Source organism: Nematolebias whitei, chromosome 13, assembly GCF_014905685.2.
Source record: "Nematolebias whitei isolate Nwh7 chromosome 13, NemWhi1, whole genome shotgun sequence".
Lineage (NCBI taxonomy): Eukaryota > Metazoa > Chordata > Actinopteri > Cyprinodontiformes > Rivulidae > Nematolebias > Nematolebias whitei.
In genome coordinates this window covers 19,185,048-19,202,686 of record NC_056510.1, presented here as the reverse complement: position 1 = coordinate 19,202,686, position 17,639 = coordinate 19,185,048, and the positions used below count along the sequence as shown (strand labels likewise).

Here is a 17,639-nt window from a genome sequence, read left to right as displayed (position 1 = left end):
CAGTTTCTGGTGTAAACAGGAAACATGACAAATGCTCCTTTAGAGGCTGTAGATGAAGATTTTATATTTCAATTCAATTCAGTTTATTCATGTAGCGCCAAATCACAACAAAGTTGTCTCAGGGCACTTTACAGAAACATTCACATATGTAAAAGCCAATTACTAAAGTTCTCTATCTAATGAGGCCACAATTTTATTTTTTTTTTATAGAAAAAAAAATCATGTTTAGGCATATTGCTTAGCTTCATCTTCTTCCTGAGATGAATAGGCCAAGTACTGATTGGCATGTTTTTTTTTTCTAAAAGCAGCATGAAGTTTTAAAACTACCACTTCACATAGAAACATGTTTTGTTAAGGTTCAACGTTCTTTGTCATTTGCATCACGTCGTACATGAGGTGGAATGAACTTGTGTACTCAACGTCGCAGTTACACCCAAAAATAGCATAATATAAACTATAAAAAAGAAACAGTATACAAAGATCTAAGATATATGCTAAACAATAATATAATATGGTGTATTAAACAGCTGCCTGAACACATCTGTATTGAGCAGATGGCTATGAATACAGCAGCTCATGGGTAAGAATCAGCAGCACAGATAGTCACATATCACCAGTTAAAATGGCATTAGTGATTTTTCTGGTTAGGGATTCATGAGTCTAACAGTTTCAGGGTAGAAGCTGTTCCTCAGTCTAGTGGTTCTACACTTAATGCTCCTCAACCTCCTTCCTGAGGGGAGTAGGACAAAAAGTGTATGTGCTGGGTCCTTCATGATGCACGTGGTCCTCTTCCTGCATCTGGAGGTGTATATGTCTGTGATGGTGGAGAGTCTGACTCCAACAGACTTCTGTGCAGCCTTCACTACTCTCTGCAAAGCTTCTCTTTCTGCAGCTGTGCAGCCTCCATGCTGAGCGTTGATGCTGGAGCACAGGATGCTCTCCACTGCACACCTGTAGGAGGTGGTGAGGACTGAGCTTCCCAGTCCAGCTCGTCTCAGCCGCCTGAGGAAGTAGTCTCTGATGAGCTTTCTTGATCAGGCTGGTGGTGTTCATTCAGGTGTACACCTAAGTACCTGTAACTGGAAACCACTTCCACCACAGATCCTATGTTCATGGGAGGGTAGTTGTGTTTGCACCTTCTGAAATCTACAATCATCTCCTTTGTCTTCTTCACATTGATGTGAAGGTTGTTCTTCCTGCACCAGCACTCTAGGTGTTCCACTTCCTGCCTGTAGCTAGACTCATCGCTGTTTGCGATTCATCCAACCACTGCTGGATCTGCAAAATTTACAATACGACAGCCTGGATGGGTAGGTAGGTAGATCGTTTTGTGCCCCAAATCTAAATAAATCCAAAATTCACTTGAATGTTGCTCAGTCTCCAGGTATGCAGAACAGTCTGCAACCATGATGCACATTTTGTGTTTGAATAGTGTGTTATGCATTTATTATAGAATAAAACATAATCTAGGCCAAGTTAGCAGTTTTTTGGGGTTTTTTTTGCATTTGTGTTTACTGGAATACATCGGCAATCGTTAGTGCATTTAGCACAAGTTTATGGACATCTCTTTTTTTTTTTTATTGAAAGTTTATTATAATACATGTACCCCAACGTAAGATTAAAAAATTGTAGACAAAAACTTTGTAAATGATCACGAGCAATCACAAGCTATATTTCATGAGACAATTGCTCTTAAAGAGTTTATTTGGGGTTGAGTTTTATTGAATTATACCTCTTTGTAGGAGAGATATTTTGCTAACAATAAAAACAAGCCTCTATGGCAACACATTAATTTGGAGTCAGTTTGCTTTTATTTTCCAAGTTTTAGGCAGTTTACTTTAATAAAAAAAATAAAAATAAAAAATTTGTCCAGTTTTACTTTCATCTTTTGGATTGTTTTGTCTTGCAAGTTTACCCTCGAGCACAGCAGAGTCCATTTTGTGGTTTGGACAAGACTAAGCTAGTCTTTTAGGAATGTACATGAAGAGCAGAACATGTTTCACACTTTAAATATCACCAAACTAATGTTTCCCATGCCTGTGAACCCTGCATATTGTAGTAGGAAATTTTTTAATTATAATAAAGTTTGCATCAGGACTAAAGCGGTCTGAATAAAAACATTAGTGAGGAGATATTTCAGCACAAGGTTCAAATATTAATCTTGATTTGGTGCAGAGGTTGTGTAAAAGTTAATGTTTCATTTTCATGTTCAGTTTAGAGACATTCCGCTTTGTAAAAACTTTAATTTGGTGCCACCTAGTGGTCATTTTAAACAATTACAAATACAGAATAATAAAGAGTAACTCGTGTCAGAAAGGAATGCCAGATTTATTTAGCATGACTACAATAGGTGCCAAGCATTACACTGAATACAAGGAAGCAATCACGTGAAAGCAGTTCAAGCGCCCCTCATTTCCCCTTCAAACCCATAATTTTAAAAACTCGCTTTAACCCGAATGCTATTGGTTTTTCCTCCACATCAGCTGACAAAACAACTACAGCATCTCTGACAAAGGAAATAAAAACAAGCGCTAGCTGAAGACAGAGCACAAAATAAAGTCATTTTTCTTCTAAACGAACAGTTTGAGGAACATTTGTTTACAGACACCTTGCAAGATCCCTTGAGATCTTTGACACTTCACGTTTCACAGCTGACTGGATGCAGCTGCCCCCTTTAGGGTGGGGTGTGGGGGTAGGTTGGGAGCGGGTGGTGATTTTAAACACATTCACCACTTCCTCGGCTGCTGGATGAAGAAGGTCCGGGGGCAGTGAGGCTTCTCCACCGCAGGACAAACCTTGCCGTGTCTCACGCTCGCTGGAGTCTCTGGAAAGCTGTGGCTCAGCTGCAAAATGTGCAGACGGGGAAGTTTTATTACCCACAAGCCTCTGCAGCCTCAGAGGCAGAGGACGTTATTCCACTTGGCTTAGAGTGGAATGAGCAGATTTTTTTATTTTTTTTTAAACGACGGAGGAAGAATGATTGTTTACCTTGTCAAGACTTCCTGTGAGAAGTATGCCAACTTGTTGCGTCCTGTTGAAGGAGGCGAGGGACCGGCTGCACGGGTTTGGAGACAACAGATTCAGTCATTGAGGCTAAACGTTCATTTACAGTCAAACTGCTGCAGTGATTCTGGGCTTACCTCAGTTTTTCAGGCCTCTTCGCTTCCTTCTCTGGAGTCCCATGGGTGGTGGCACCCTCTTCCAAGCCCTTCTTGGCCACCCGTTTACCTCCTGCCTTCACTATCAACAAGACAGTTTAATAATATTCTGTTTAATTTCACCATCAGTTTTGAAACAATTCCACTAAAGGATTTTAAAGTTAAGAGGTACAGTTTCTCAACCCACTTATCCATTTTCTGTCGCTTATTGTGGTTAAGTCATGGAGGCAACAGGTCCAGGAGGGAAGCCCCAACATTCCTCTACCCAGACCCCAAAGCATTCTCAGGTAGATGGGGTACATAACCAGTCAAGCAAATTTTGGGTCTCTGCATCTCCTCCCAGTAGGAAGTGCCCAGAAAACCTCTGGAGGGAGGCAGGCAACCAACTCCAGAGGCTTCTCCTAGCTCCCCCATGGATGACAGGACTCCCCACCTTCCCTCTAAGGCTGAGCCTGGCCACACTATGAAGGAAACTCATTCCGGTCCACCATATCCACCAAGACCTTGTTTTTGTGCTCATGATTCGCACCTCATGATTAAAGTTTGAAAGATGAACCAATAAATTGAAAAGCTCAAAGTTACTCTAAACAACGTCTTGATCTGTGAGTTCGTTCGTCTACTCCTGAACTCCTCCCATGGATTGACCATTGACCCAGAGGGAGCGCCTCCCCTTTTCCCTGGTTGTTTTGCTTAATGTGATGGAGTTCGAGCACGCCCATGATCTTTAGTTCTGTGTTCTCTAGTCCCCATGATCTTTGGTTCTGTGTTCTACGTAGTCTCTCATGACAAACTGGCCTCGGGTGGGAGTCAAGCCAAGAGTGATTTAAAGACTGAGAACGAAGGACCACAGAAAACAGGTAACCGTGCCTAGATCAGGGAAGTTAGGGCACCTTCCCCAAGCCAGGCTGTTGAATAAATTAATTATCCCATCATCAACTCATTACTCAAATAAGCCACTCTGAGGACAAGACGACTTTCCAACCCAGTTTACTCCTTGCAATGGGGGACAGAGTTAACACACAGGCTTACACAGATGTTACATTGAAGCTCCGGTTGTAAGGTCTGTCCATGGACAGTGTAAAATGCTGCTCTGTTGCTGTTCATTTCTTAAGTGAGAATACTGGAAACCGTTAAGAGTTACAAGCATATTCTTGTTTAAAATATATGGCTAAAACTACATTTGATATCTTTTTGCACGGTTTTGCACTACAAGAAAGAAGCCCAATACTTGATTTGTTTTGTATTTAAAAACTCTCTGGACCTAGTAGTAGAATTTTCTTAACAGAGATTTTGTGGTATAGCAGTTTTTAAAATAAATGGCAAAATGACACCCAATGCTTTTTTCATTCCTGTTACAAGTTTTAAACCAAAAACATATCGTGATATATACCGTTATCGCCACCCTTCACAATACACATCGTGATATGAATTTTATGCTATATTGTGCATCCCTAATGCTCGTCAGACAAGAGATGTCAAGGCAACCTCTGCTTTCCAGCTCACAGATTTGAAGGCATCAGGAGTTATCAGGCTCCTCTCTGAGTGGACAAAAAGACTCTTGACCTCACACTCATGATTCTACATTAATTTAACACTAGTGATGGCATCCATGACCTTCACCTGAACTCCCCTGACACAGGCCTTGGAAGGGGAATTTGCCAGTTAACAATTGGTCAAGTCTAGATGCCTCCTCCATGTAGACCAGTGTTCCCCAATCCTGGTCCTTGAGGACCACTATCCAACACACCCAAAGTGAATCAATGGGTAATCTACAGGCTTCTATAGAACATGGAGATCTGCTGAAAAGCAGGGAAACATGCAGGATAGTGGCACCTCGAGAACCAGGATTGGGGACCACTGCCATAGACCAAGAGTTGTCAGTGTTGGTCCTGTGCACGCCAGGTGGCAGGTGAGGCTGGGGCCCTGGATTCCTGGGACCATAATCCAGCTTTGGTTTCAGGATTTGTTGTAGTTTATTCAAATGGAGAAGAATGCCCCGCTCCAAAGTTCTCTAAGGTAAAAGGAACGGACTGAGGATGCATGGCTGTAGCTGTTGTTTACATGACATAAGTTGGCAGAAGGCCAAGGGTGGGTTTGTAAACAACACTGACTCAAAGCAAGATGGATTATTACAGCTGGCTGCACATTAGTATCATGGCCGAGCTCGACAGAACTGGAGCAGAGCAGCAGGGTGGTAGTTCCAGACCTGCTTCAGAACAATCTAGGAGCCCAGCTTTGTGGACGTTAGTTTGTGTAAAACAACCAGGTTTGTTCGTGAAGCACAGAATTACTGTACAACCCGAAGGGGGGAGGGGAGCTGTGTGCCCATATGGTCGAGCAGTGCAGGAAAACAACAACGCTTCGATGCGAAAACGCTTCAAACCAAGAACTTCGGCTCGGAGTAGAAGAAACACGGTTTTTACCTGCAGGTGGGTGGCCAGCTTTCAGCACAGCGGCCTCCTTCGCTCCAGATTTGGGTAATTGTTGCACCATTTTGTGAAGTTTCCGCTGCAGCAGTGGAAAAACAACAAAACTCGCCTGTGCACGCCCACTCGCTTGTTTTTAAAGCCGAGCTGCAGGAAGCCACAGACACGCCTCCACGTTTTTTTTTTTTTGTTTGTTTTTAATCTTCCTCTTCGTTTGTGGAGAAAAAGAAACTGAACACAGATGGATAGTTACCATAAACACGCACGTTTACTGGGTGTGTTGCTTGAATCGTTTTTCAGTTTTACAGATTTAATTTAGTGGTTTTGGTCAAATCTCGTGGGGAAAAAAGTATCGCGAGATGTCACGCTAAGAGCACGTGCTGTAAATGACTCTCAGCTACTACCACACAAACACAGTTTACTGATTTATACCTTTTTGTATTTGGCAAGTTCACCTGGGTGTGACGGCCATCTTGAACCATTTATTATGTTTTATTAAAAGCCACCCAGTGGTTCATGAGATATTTTGCTAACATAATAACTGCCAACAGCTTATCTGAATGAAAATATATGCCAAAAAATGTCAGGTGCTTGGGGTGTATGTTGTTAATTAGCCTCAGCTACTGCCACACTAAATTTCAGCTGTAAAATTAACGTTTTAGCTATTTTTGTGTTTTTCCAGGTGAGTTGACTGTAGAAGCCATCTTGAATTGACTCCAAAAGATAATCAGCTGCAGACATGCATCCAGCGATTACTTTCTGAGTTTCATTGAAATCTGTTCAGTGGTTCATGAGATATTTTGCTAAAAGACACGCAAGCAAAAATAATATCCATTTTCAACATGGGGTGATAAACATTGTGAGTGCTCAGTTATTTCTGGCTAACTTTTATCTCATTACATAAAAGTTCTCTAGAAATGTAACCTTATATTTGGTTCCTTGTTTGTTAAGTAAATTGGTTGTACTTTTTTTGAAAATATTAGTATTGTTTTTATCCTAAACAACTGAAACGTAATAAGAAAAACAAAAATTTAGTTGTCTACAAATAAATATATAAAGCAGTCACATTTAAACATTTTACTTTGCAGCTCTCACACAAGCTCAATAAACTTCAAATTTTTAGTACAAAGAGCTAAACGAGAGCAACATTTGTATGTTAATTACTTGCAAGTTCCATCCAGTGGTTTGAGATATTTTGCTAACAGACACAGACAAAAACTTTATCGCCTGCCTTATGGACATTCCACCCTCCATACTACTTTTGCCTTTTGCCGGCGGACGTTAAATAGAAAGAAAACACACCTTCACTGACGCAGTGAAAAGATGAAATACACAACGTATTTAAAAAACAAAACTGACTTTTTATTTATCTTACATGATTATGATGCCATCTTTTTTCCACAAACTTGTGTAACTATATATCTTTAGAGCTCTAACATGGCACGAGTTAGTTCATTTTTTTAAACCAGTGCTGAGGCGTAAACCAGGTAACGTTTTGTTCTCTGTATTTACAATAAAATGAAAGAAATGTACAAGACTCCATGGCATTACAGTTTCAACACTAAAGTACAGATACATTTTGACTCCTCTGTATAATCTATCTTTAGTTAATTATTCTTTTAGCTTTTTACAGGTGAGTTCATAATTCATTTTGGCTCGAGCACATACATATACCCCCCTGACATTTAGACTCATACCGCGGTCCCTCGTTGACATGACTCACACCTTTAACCATGCTATCACAGTTACGAGTTCCTTAAAGAAAATAAAACGAGTATCTACACATAACATGACTTCTCACGGTTGTGTCCAATGGTCTCTCCCTATGCATGATTCCATCTTCTGCTGAATGACACATAATCTTTAAAAGAAAAACATTCCTCGATTTCCCTCTTTGGCACACATCCCGTTCCTCCATCTGCGACCGCTCAGGTGAACTCCCTCCTCCAAACACACACATCCACTTTAAAACAAACACTTCCAAAGCCAGGTTTGTGAAAAATGTTGCCCGTGTGCTTTTTTTGCCTCTACCCCTTATATCCTTAAATGAGACTCGGGGTGAATGAATGTTCTTGAATGGCAACACGAACCTCTCCAGACTTAGACCCAGGAGTCCGGAGAAGCTGGGTATTGCTCCGATCTGTACGAAGGCCTCCGTGTGCTTGTGTAATAGTCCACATAGTTAGCGGTGGATTTCAGTCCATGAGGCTGGTAGTCCACCGTAGGAGGGTAGGTGATGACTTCTTCTAAAAACGCATCATTGTAACCACGAGGATGCTGCAGGTACATTCTGTAGGTATCGTAGTTCCTCCTGCTGGGCTCATCTGTGTAATACACGGGCTGCAAGACAACAGCAAAAAATAATATTAATAAAATGTTAAATATTCAGTAGCCAAACAGTATGCAGCCCGATATGTACCAGGCAGTATATTAAGTACCTTGTATGTACCAGCTACTTACTCTGTAAGCAACAGCAGAAACCCTGTAGACCCCCTGTAAGTACCAGGTACATACATACTAGATAAAGTTAAGTACTAAGTGAGTAACATGTACAAACCAAGTAATTACTTAGTATTTACCCTCTAAGTACCAGGTACATATAAGATAAGGTTAAGTACCATTTAAGTACTAGGTAAATAACATGTACAGACCAAGCATTTACTTAGTACAAACCCTATAAGTACCATGTAAGTAACAGATACCTTGTGCCAGTACAAGGTGCATACTCTGTAAGTACCAAGTACCCTGCAAATACCAGGTAAGTTACATATATGTACCTTGTGGTACATACTCTGTAAGTACCACGTACATACCATACAAGTACCATGAATGTAACGGCTACATACCCTGCAAGAATTAGGTATGTAACAGAAATATATAGAGCTGTATCATGTATTTTTTTTAAATAAATTTACACTTTTACTACTGTATATTGATCATTTGAAAGATATTTAGTGCATTCCTTAAATTCATTGTCTGTTTTTTTTTTGTTTGTTTTTTTACTTTTCATTGTTTACAATCTCCAGAGCACATCATCCATGGCAGCTCATTAAAGTTCATTATAGCAACAATTACATTTTCCTTTTTTTTCTTTCTTTTTTTTAAAATCAATTTTACCATTCCTCTAAGTCAAAACAACATTCTTTATTAATGAGAATATTAATAAAATGTATCTAATGCAACATTCCTATGAATAGAAATAATACTTTATTGACTAAAAAGAAAATATTGTTTTAGAAAAAACTAAAGATAAGCAAAAAATAATAATTCAAGTTTAAATGGCCATTTTAACAATGAATGGCTCATCTGGATTTGCAATGAATATTTGTTAAAAATTATTTCTTCCTAGTGAAACAATGAAAAAAATAATAATAATCTGAAGTTATTTTTCCTTGTCCACACTTCAAGGTCTTTAACACCATTTTCCTCTTTTTCGTGAGATTTGTTCAGGCTTTCAGATCCAGATATCTGAAATCAAGATACTCCCGGTAGAAAATCTATTTTTACAACAATTATCCATTCTGGATGGGAGGAATGTGCTTGTGAACATCAGTAACTAATTCACCAACAGCACAAGCAGCTCTGAAGCCATAACCTGCTCCCTGGCTTTATCTTGTAAGTTTAATTTGTAATAAATCTGTTTAAAGCAACATACTCTCTCTTGTACAAAATACATAATATGCTGGTATTTTTCTTCACTGAGAATATATTTGGGATCAAAATAATTCTCTTCTGGGTTCTTACAAATGACAGCAAAGATATTAAAATTTAACTTTCTAAAAGACAATGAGTTAAAATATGTTTTATATGTTCTTGTCATAACTATCAAAACATGCCTCTAACAAATGTATGATTGGTTAATGACAAAACATGCAACATTACTGAATTTTTAATTAAAACAATATTTTGTCAAGCTGTAAAAAAAAAATCAAAAGCTTATCAGTCATGTTCTGGTCCATATGTGTCTGGGTCTTAATGCAACAGAATGGAGCGTCAAACTAAACAGTAAAAATCTGTTTTTGCCATAAATAAACGCAGTGACAACGATCCTAACGGTCTTTGAATGCATCATCTCCTTCCTCCTGCCTTCTGTTATCTGCATGAACACATGTGGACGTGCCCTACAGTGACAGGTGCCCGAGAAGCGCACGGAGCCTCCCAGTCCCAGCAGTCATGCTCCCTCTCACTCATACAATGGCTGATGAGCTGGGTTATTCCCAGCAATGCCAGTGGAATATGAGCCAGACTCTTTGTATAAGTCAAGTGAAGTAGAAGAGATAATCATCATAACGAGCTTTAAAGCATGAAAAGGAGGAATCTCTAACTAGAACTTTGTACTAAACACTACAGTCTTAGTAACTTAGTGTGTAGAAAGAAAATTATAATCCTGCTGCAGTGTTAAATTACTAAGAACATGTGAGGTCTGAGCAGATTATTTGTTATATTCACCTGTGTTCTTCGGGGCTCCTCCCTCGTGGGTGACGAGTAGTAATATGGAGATGGTTTGCCAGACCCTGAGCAAGATAAAAATAATAATAATAAAGCGAGTGTTGCAGTGAATCGAATTGAGACTTAATGCATAACCATCTCATTTCATATCAGTGGGAAAAAAAAAAAGTGCACATCCCCAAAGGGCAGATGTCTGTATTTAGATAGAGCAGGATCAAGAAGTGCCCGGGCTTTGCTGGAAAGAAATAACAGAAAATAATAGAGCTGGCTCCAGCTGCTCTGTTGTTTGTGTAACCCAAGGGGTAGGTCTTTTCATTGGCACTTTATCAAACCGGTGGATTCCAGAAACTCAATTTCCAATTCCACACATAAGACATGAACTGTTGTGGCTGCAGCTCAGTTTGTTTATTCTGCCCGCGCCACCCCCTGCTCCCACCAACCGGCGTAGGCTGGCGAGGGCTCTCATCTGAGTGCAGTATGTCTGGGTACCCACTCACTGCCCATCTGTGAACCGAGTCTTGAACCTGCTGTTAATGGTACCGATGTGAAATGTCTGCTATTAAAGCAGACCAACTAGAGCAGGAAAAACCAGGTCTGAAGTGATCAGAGTTAACGGGTATAAGGTCTTAGTTGGAAAATGAGACATGGATCTGCTACAAGCACGAGGAGGGAGCTCCTCCAGTCTGGTGCAAATAACAAGTGTGAATCAAATGTTTTTAGATGAGTACCTGTATACTGTTTTCTATGAATACTGCCATCTCCTTGGTAATTATAAAGTTGCATAGTTGACTGAGGTCTCTGATAGTCTCTGATGGTGTCTCTATGCTCTGTGACGCCCAGCATTGCAGGAGATGATGTGGCACTGGTGGCTGTGGGAAACAAATAATAAAATTCAGACTTAAAATTCCAGAGGTCCACTTCAATAACAGTGTCTGATTAAATGTACCGGGGTGGTTGACTGGAGACATCTGAATGGTGCTGGTGGGGAGAGTGGGCTGGGACTTGAACCTGTCCCTCTCAAGTGTTGACACTGGCGTGATGAAATGGTTTTGGTTCCACCCATCCTGTTAAGGCAGCACAGAAAAGAAACGGTGGTGGTCTGAGTAACTAAACAAGGCTGGATGTTACTAAATCCATCTCAAGAAAAACAATCCTGTTTAAATAAAGTCACAGTTCATATGCATCATACAAAGCATGCTCCATAGTTTAGCTTGTATTGAAAGTGTAGTCATTCTGCACATCGTCATTGAACTCACCTTTTTATAAATGGTACGCAGATCTCTGTACTGCCATAGTGTGTTCAGCACCTGAGCTGCTGCTTTGACTACCTTCACAGAGTATCTGGAAAACAGTGAAACACTGTAACATACGTTTCTGAGTCCTCCCGAATCCCTTCAACCTGATTTCTTGTTACACTCTTCACAGTGCAGGACATTATGATTGATGGAGAAGTGTGTTCTCAGTGTGTTTTAACATGGAATGGTACTGAAAACACAGCAAGCTAAAAAAAGCTGCAGTACCATCACTCCACAGAGACGATAAAGCTCAGTGCACACAGAGACACCTTCCCAGTGGCTAGATCTACCGTATTTTCCACTGTACACGTAGCACCACCCTATAAGTCGCATCAGTCCAAATATGTCTAATAAAGTGGAAAAATCCATAAATATGTCGCTTCACCGTGTAAGTCACAGCTATTATGTGTCACCGCTGACAACCCGGAAATGTGGGTCGGTGTTGTGCCAAAAATCAATTGGCTGCCAAATGGCGGTTGCAGGAGCATGCGCAGGAGGACTTTAACAAGAATTTAGCACGATTAACACTTTAACACAATTATTTGTTTGCTCGAAATTATAGCAAAGGTGTGTCTCAGTCTGACTTTTCCTTAATAAATGCACTTTGACGGTCAAATCAGCTGCACTTCCAAACCCGATTTGCAGCTGCGGGAGCGCGCAGAGGGACGAGTCGCTGTGCATTTCTTCGACATTTAACAAGATAACCACCTAAAACAATTATTTGTTTGCTCGACTTTATAGCAAAGGTGCGTCTCAGTTGAACTTTTACTAAATAAATGGACTACAACGGCTGGGGTGGTGGAGCAAAATGATGCTGATATAACGGCTACTCCAAGCGAGCAGAACGAAGGTGCAGGATATGGCAAGCCGATTGTGCCATTAATAGCCACTTTTATCTATTACATGACACAACGGCATGACATACTACTCGAGTGCCATCTAGCAGTTGAAAATGGTAGTGTTCCACATTTTCAGCCAGAATGAATGAAAATGGTCATAGCTCAGCCAAAAATTGGTTTATAAATATGGGAAAAAAATACATAAATAAATCGCTTCAGTGTATAAGTCGAGGGCATGTAAATTATCCAAAAAACTGTGACTTATAGGCCAAAAAATACAGTACTTCTTCAAGCATTTAAATATATGTACGATAAAAACCACTGTCAACAACTACACGCTCTTGTAGCCCACCTGTCTCCTCTGGCCTTGGTGATGTGGACCAGCTTCCCGATGCCGCCCGTGTCGGCCAGGGCCTTTGCGTTTTCCATGTTTTTGCTGGTGACCTCGTGCAGGGTGCAACAGATGGCTGCTATGGTCTCGTCCGACAGCAGGGAGGTGTTTTCTCCAGGGAGGCGATTTACCAGGTCCCTCATGGCGTACTTCCCTGTGGGGAAGGAGGGAAGACGATGTGAGACATTCTGCTAATGCAAAATGATCTGCTGTACTGCAGATTTATGGGAAGGAGCTCAGGCAGGGAAAGAAGAGAGGAAAGTTGCTGCACGTGCAAGAAAATGGTGCAATGTTTCCCTGTGCTGTATAATATTATGTACCGGTAAATGTTTTCTGCATTCACCTCAACAGCCATGAGACAACTGCTATATCAGTGATGATGGAATCAAATGACACTATTAAGAGTGTTTTGAGTGTAAACATGAAAAAGGACTGTTGTCCATCTTCTTTAGTGCTGCAGCTAAAGAGGCTGAATATTTGCAAATCAAGCGCACACTTAAGACAATCACTTAAACCACCTTCTCTGCTTTCAGGCAACACCTGTGCTTCTGCAAACTAAATCATTATTTCTAGAGACAACATGAAAATGTATAAAGCCCTGTTCTTAAAATATAACACTCTAGATCAGGGCTGTTCAACTAAACTGCTCAGGGGCCACAGTTTCTGAGAGCCAGCAACTCAGGGGCCGGACATCCAGCAATTAAAGTCATTATGTTAATAAACCAAGTGTTACAATGATATGTTAACTTTTAAATTTGTTTGTTTTATTGCATTGAATCATAAATGCAATAAACCCAGACTCCACCCCCCCCCCCCCCCCCCAAAAAAAAAAAAAAAAAAATATTTTATGAAGTCATTGATGGGCCAGATGAATAGCCCTGCACTAGATGAAGATCATTGTGCAGTTTGTTTTAGAAGTGCATATACAATAATTTAACTGTTATTTATCTGATGCGCAACATTTGTAACATATCCATCTCCAATAGAATAAAAAGAAAAGAAAGAGTACGCTCACTGGTTGTGGAAAAAACATGAAATGAGTCAAATAATTTTTGCTTTGAGTATTCAATAGAAAACTGTTCCTTAACCTGAAACTGTGAGATGACCTGGAAATGTAAACACAGCTTCTGTTTCCATATTATACAACTCTCCTTTGCAGAATTGATTTTTATTGATTTTCAGGCACAGATATGATTTTTAAGCACATTCATTTATACTCTGGTCAAACTACGATCAGCTTCAATTTGCATGTGGACATCGTTCTGCTGACACACCAAATTGTTCTAAAGAATCTCAGATAATTATTTCTTATTCCAAACAAACAACTTACAAGTTCCAAAAAATAAAATACAAAAATATCAGGTCCCAAAGCATAATGCTACCACCACGTAACAGTTTAAGTTTAAATGCTTCAGTTCAAGATTTAGTGTAGTCTGACTATAAACCAGCCAAAAGAAGGCCTTTTCTGACAAAGGAGGTTTGTGACTAAAACAAATTCCTCCGAGCGTTGTGTGGAGACAAACAAGGTTTCAGCATTAACTAAAGTTTACACTTTGAAATGAGTAGTTGTTCCAGAAGAGACGCCTTAATATAACTCTCAGATCTGCACTAAGCTTTACGGATGTTCCTGTTGTAATGTGTGTTTGTCAATGCAATCAATACTGTGAACTAATTATTTTTGTTGTTGTGGCACGGAGAATCTGCCGTATGTAGTCGATCATAATCTCTTACAAGAAATAAGTGAACACTGCCAAGCTACAACACTACTCTGGACAATGTCCACAACAGACGCCTGCAAACTTCCAGCTACATTCTTAATCAGAGCACAACATGTAAATGTTTTAAACTGTGTTCATCTATTGGACCAGGTCAAACACATTCACATGGCCTCTCACTTGAACATGAGCAGCTGAATTAATCTGAACAGTCTTTATAAAGTGTTTGTTTAGCATTTTATTCAGCTGAAGAAAATATGCTTCTTATACCAGTGGAACTCCTGACCTATGAGCTCCTTGTTCCTGATGTCCAGCGCCATGTTTCTCAGAGCAGTGGCGACCGAACACACCACCCTGTCGTTGTCCATCCGCAGCAGCTCCACCAGGATTGGCAGTCCTTTCTCTTTACGAACGGCTGCACGGATGTACGCTGCAAACTGTACACATAAAGGACACTCAACCGTCAGAAAGGTGCAAATTTCTGGCTTTGAGATGCACATAATAAAATGTGTGATTTCAATTGTAAAACTGACATTAGACAGGAGCTTTTACACCAGTTAAATAGATGTTATTTTTTATTTTATGGATTCATATCATACCTTCCAGTTTCCAGCTGACAGGTTCTGAAGGGACCCAGCTGAACCCTCCAGAGTAGAAGGATTGGAGCTCTCAGCCAGCAGAGTCAAGTAAGGCTTAACTACTGAAGGGTGCCACAGCATCTCTGCACCCTTGGGAGACTTGGAGAAGCCAGGAATGGGCCCCACACCATCCCACTGAAAATACAATTAGTGTTTAGTCAGGCTGGGTTTTATAAACTAATATAAACAACCTTTGAAGCAGAAACAGGCTGTGTGATGTGCTTTGTGGTCTGTTGCATAGAGAAATGTTGATTTTGACATAATAAGCATATACCGTATTTTCCGCCGTACATGTTGCACCGCCCTATAAGTCGAATCGGTCCAAATATGTCTAATAAAGTGGAAAACAACATAAATATATCGCTTCGCTGTGTAACACATCTATTATGCGTCACTGCTGATGCGTCGCGTTTGTTACAAGTCACAACGGACAACCCGGATATGTGAGCTGGTGTTGTGCCAAAAATCGATTGGCTTCCAAATGGCGGCCACGGGAGCGTGCACGGGAGGACTTTAACAAGAATTTAACAAGATAACCACCTAAAAACAATTATTTGTTTGCTCAAAATTATAGTAAAGGTGTGTCTCAGTCTAACTTTTCCTTAATAAATGCATGTAGATGGTCAAATTAGCTGCATTTTCAAAAGCTGGTACGTGGAAACATGAACGTGCAGAAGGTGACCCGCTGTCCATTTCTTCGAAATTTAACAAGATAACCACCTAAAACAATTATTTGCTCGACTTTATAGTAAAGGTGTGTCTCAGTTGAACTTTTACTTAATAAATGCACTTTAATGGTCAAATTAGTTGCATTTTGCCGAGGCGGCGCAGCGAAGTGAAGCTGATTTGACAGTTGCACCAGGCAAACAACGGTGGCCGGCTATAACAAGCCGATTGTGTCATTAATAGCCACTTTTACCTATTACATGATACAACAGCATGCCACACGACTCGAATGCCATCTAGTGGCTGAAAATGATAGTGTTCAATATTTTCATATAGAATGAATGAAAACAGTCATATCTCAGCCAAAAATTAGTTTATAAATATGGGGAAAAAAAATATTAAAAAATATGTCGCTTTGGTGTATAAGTCGCAGGGCATGTAAATTATGCAAAAAAGCTGCGACTTATAGGGCGAAAAATACAGTAGTTTGAACATTACTGCTTATAAAAATGCAGCACGCACCAAGTCTTCGTGCAAGCCGTTTTTCTTCTTTTTCTTTCTCCCCCAGCAGCTGGAGTCCACCTCTTTACTGGGTGACTCTTTGCCCAGGAAGCCATCCAGCTCGTGCCCACCAGTCAGTCGAGATGGCATCATCTCCAGCTCCAGACGATATGAAAGGTTCCTTAGAGTGCAAATACAATTCTCCACAATCTGTCAGGCACAAGAAGGGGAAATAAAACAAAGCTTCAGAGTGGGCACTAATAGCAGGGGCTTTCAAAATCACCATAACAAAAGCAACAGTTAATTACCAATGTGTGGGACGTAGACCTGCTGCTAACTGGGTTACAATATTTCAATTAAATATGGGCTCTGAGGGGCTCTGATTAGAAAAACGAAATTTGAGCCAGAACACATTGATTTTAAATCCATGCTTGATGAGTTTTGTATGAGTTTGTTTTATTGAACGCCAATCAATAAAATAATGGGAAACAATTGACTTTGTAAGTCACTGAAAAAGCAAAGACTGATGTGCAGAAAATTGTAAAACACTGTAGAGAATGACAATGGTGATTTTCTGATTCTTAAGGTCTACTGTTGTGCATGTACTGGTTGTGCTTTGAAAAAATAAACCCATTACAGAATTGCTGCTAACTGCTGAGAGACCCATTTAGTAATAAAATGCTTCAAACAGGGAATAAGGATTATTTTCTCAGAGTCTCTTATCGAGTGGTTGCATATTTTCCTCTTGGCTAAAGGGCCCTGCATACTCCATCTGAAGCCGAACAGTCAACTCGCAGTCACGTGGTTGCGGGACTTTTGTTTTCACACACACCTTTCATACACAATGAGACACAGGCGCAGAGCTCTTGGGAAACCCAACCCGCTGCAGTATACGTCACCGCACGGGTTTTTTCCTGCCAGAGTCTCTGCTCCGTCCGCTTGGCCACAAATTTATCATGAATGAAGCGCCACACTTGTATCACACCAAACTCTTGGCTCGTACACCTCCGAGAGAAAGTTCAGCCCCAGTCTTGTGTCGAGAAGTGGTGGGCGAAGCTACTCTGATGACAAAATAGACAAGATTTTCGTCACTCAACTACATCAATGAGAGCTGATTTCGTCACTTCGGATGGAGTATGCAGGGCCCTTAAGTGTGTGTGTGCTGTTGTGTGTATGGGCAGACAGGAGGCTTTGAGTGGAGTACCTTGCTGTCGAAGTCAGAGGTGTTTACACAGGCTTTGATGACGTAGAGCAGTGAGTCAACCAGACCCTCACAAGTGCGCATTTGTTTTCTGGCCTCCTCACCAGCTGAACTTAGGTTCCTTTTAAAAAGCACATTCAGTTAGGCGGCTTTGCTCAACAAACGCACACAGGCAAGCACACAAAGTGACAGCTCTGTGTGCGTCCCACTTGAAAGCGTCATGTGTACTTTGTCATTCTCAGACGCCATCTTTAATGTATGAGGTGTGTTTGTTTGGTCTGGCTCAAGTAACTATGGTATTTAACTGGGTAAATAAGAAACAGCTACACCACTATATAAAGTGATGCACATGCATACACA

General features: G+C 40.6%; 2 protein-coding genes across 2 annotated transcripts in view; both read right to left on the bottom strand.

Annotated features, from left to right (window-relative positions):
• Positions 1-2,309: 2,309 nt before the first annotated feature.
• On the bottom strand, positions 2,310-5,752 carry dap1b (death associated protein 1b). Its single transcript, XM_037686417.1, has 4 exons — positions 5,582-5,752; positions 3,141-3,240; positions 2,989-3,055; positions 2,310-2,843 (listed from the first exon to the last, which is right to left on the bottom strand). Exons 1-4 carry the CDS (start codon positions 5,649-5,651, stop codon positions 2,727-2,729), a joined length of 354 nt encoding a protein of 117 aa, XP_037542345.1. The 5' UTR covers positions 5,652-5,752; the 3' UTR covers positions 2,310-2,726.
• Positions 5,753-6,948: 1,196 nt separating this feature from the next.
• Positions 6,949-17,639, bottom strand: part of LOC119419585 (plakophilin-4) — a 75,792-nt gene continuing 65,101 nt past the window's right edge. Inside the window, exons 13-22 of the mRNA XM_037686937.1 lie at positions 17,283-17,400; positions 16,100-16,288; positions 14,873-15,046; positions 14,560-14,710; positions 12,520-12,712; positions 11,290-11,374; positions 10,980-11,097; positions 10,762-10,902; positions 10,034-10,098; positions 6,949-7,924 (exon numbers count right to left, since the gene is read on the bottom strand). Of these exons, the coding sequence (XP_037542865.1) occupies positions 7,685-7,924; positions 10,034-10,098; positions 10,762-10,902; positions 10,980-11,097; positions 11,290-11,374; positions 12,520-12,712; positions 14,560-14,710; positions 14,873-15,046; positions 16,100-16,288; positions 17,283-17,400 (1,474 nt within the window). The 3' untranslated portion in view covers positions 6,949-7,684. The remainder of the gene's footprint in view (positions 7,925-10,033; positions 10,099-10,761; positions 10,903-10,979; positions 11,098-11,289; positions 11,375-12,519; positions 12,713-14,559; positions 14,711-14,872; positions 15,047-16,099; positions 16,289-17,282; positions 17,401-17,639) is intronic.

Excerpts from the sequence above, each read along its gene's own strand:
- dap1b (XM_037686417.1), bottom strand. The coding sequence starts at position 5,651 with ATGGTGCAACAATTACCCAAATCTGGAGCGAAGGAGGCCGCTGTGCTG. Across the intron at positions 3,241-5,581 it reads AGCTGGCCACCCACCTGCAG|TGAAGGCAGGAGGTAAACGG; the intron begins GTAAAAACCGTG and ends TCTTGTTGATAG. Across the intron at positions 2,844-2,988 it reads TCACAGGAAGTCTTGACAAG|CTGAGCCACAGCTTTCCAGA; the intron begins GTAAACAATCAT and ends CACATTTTGCAG.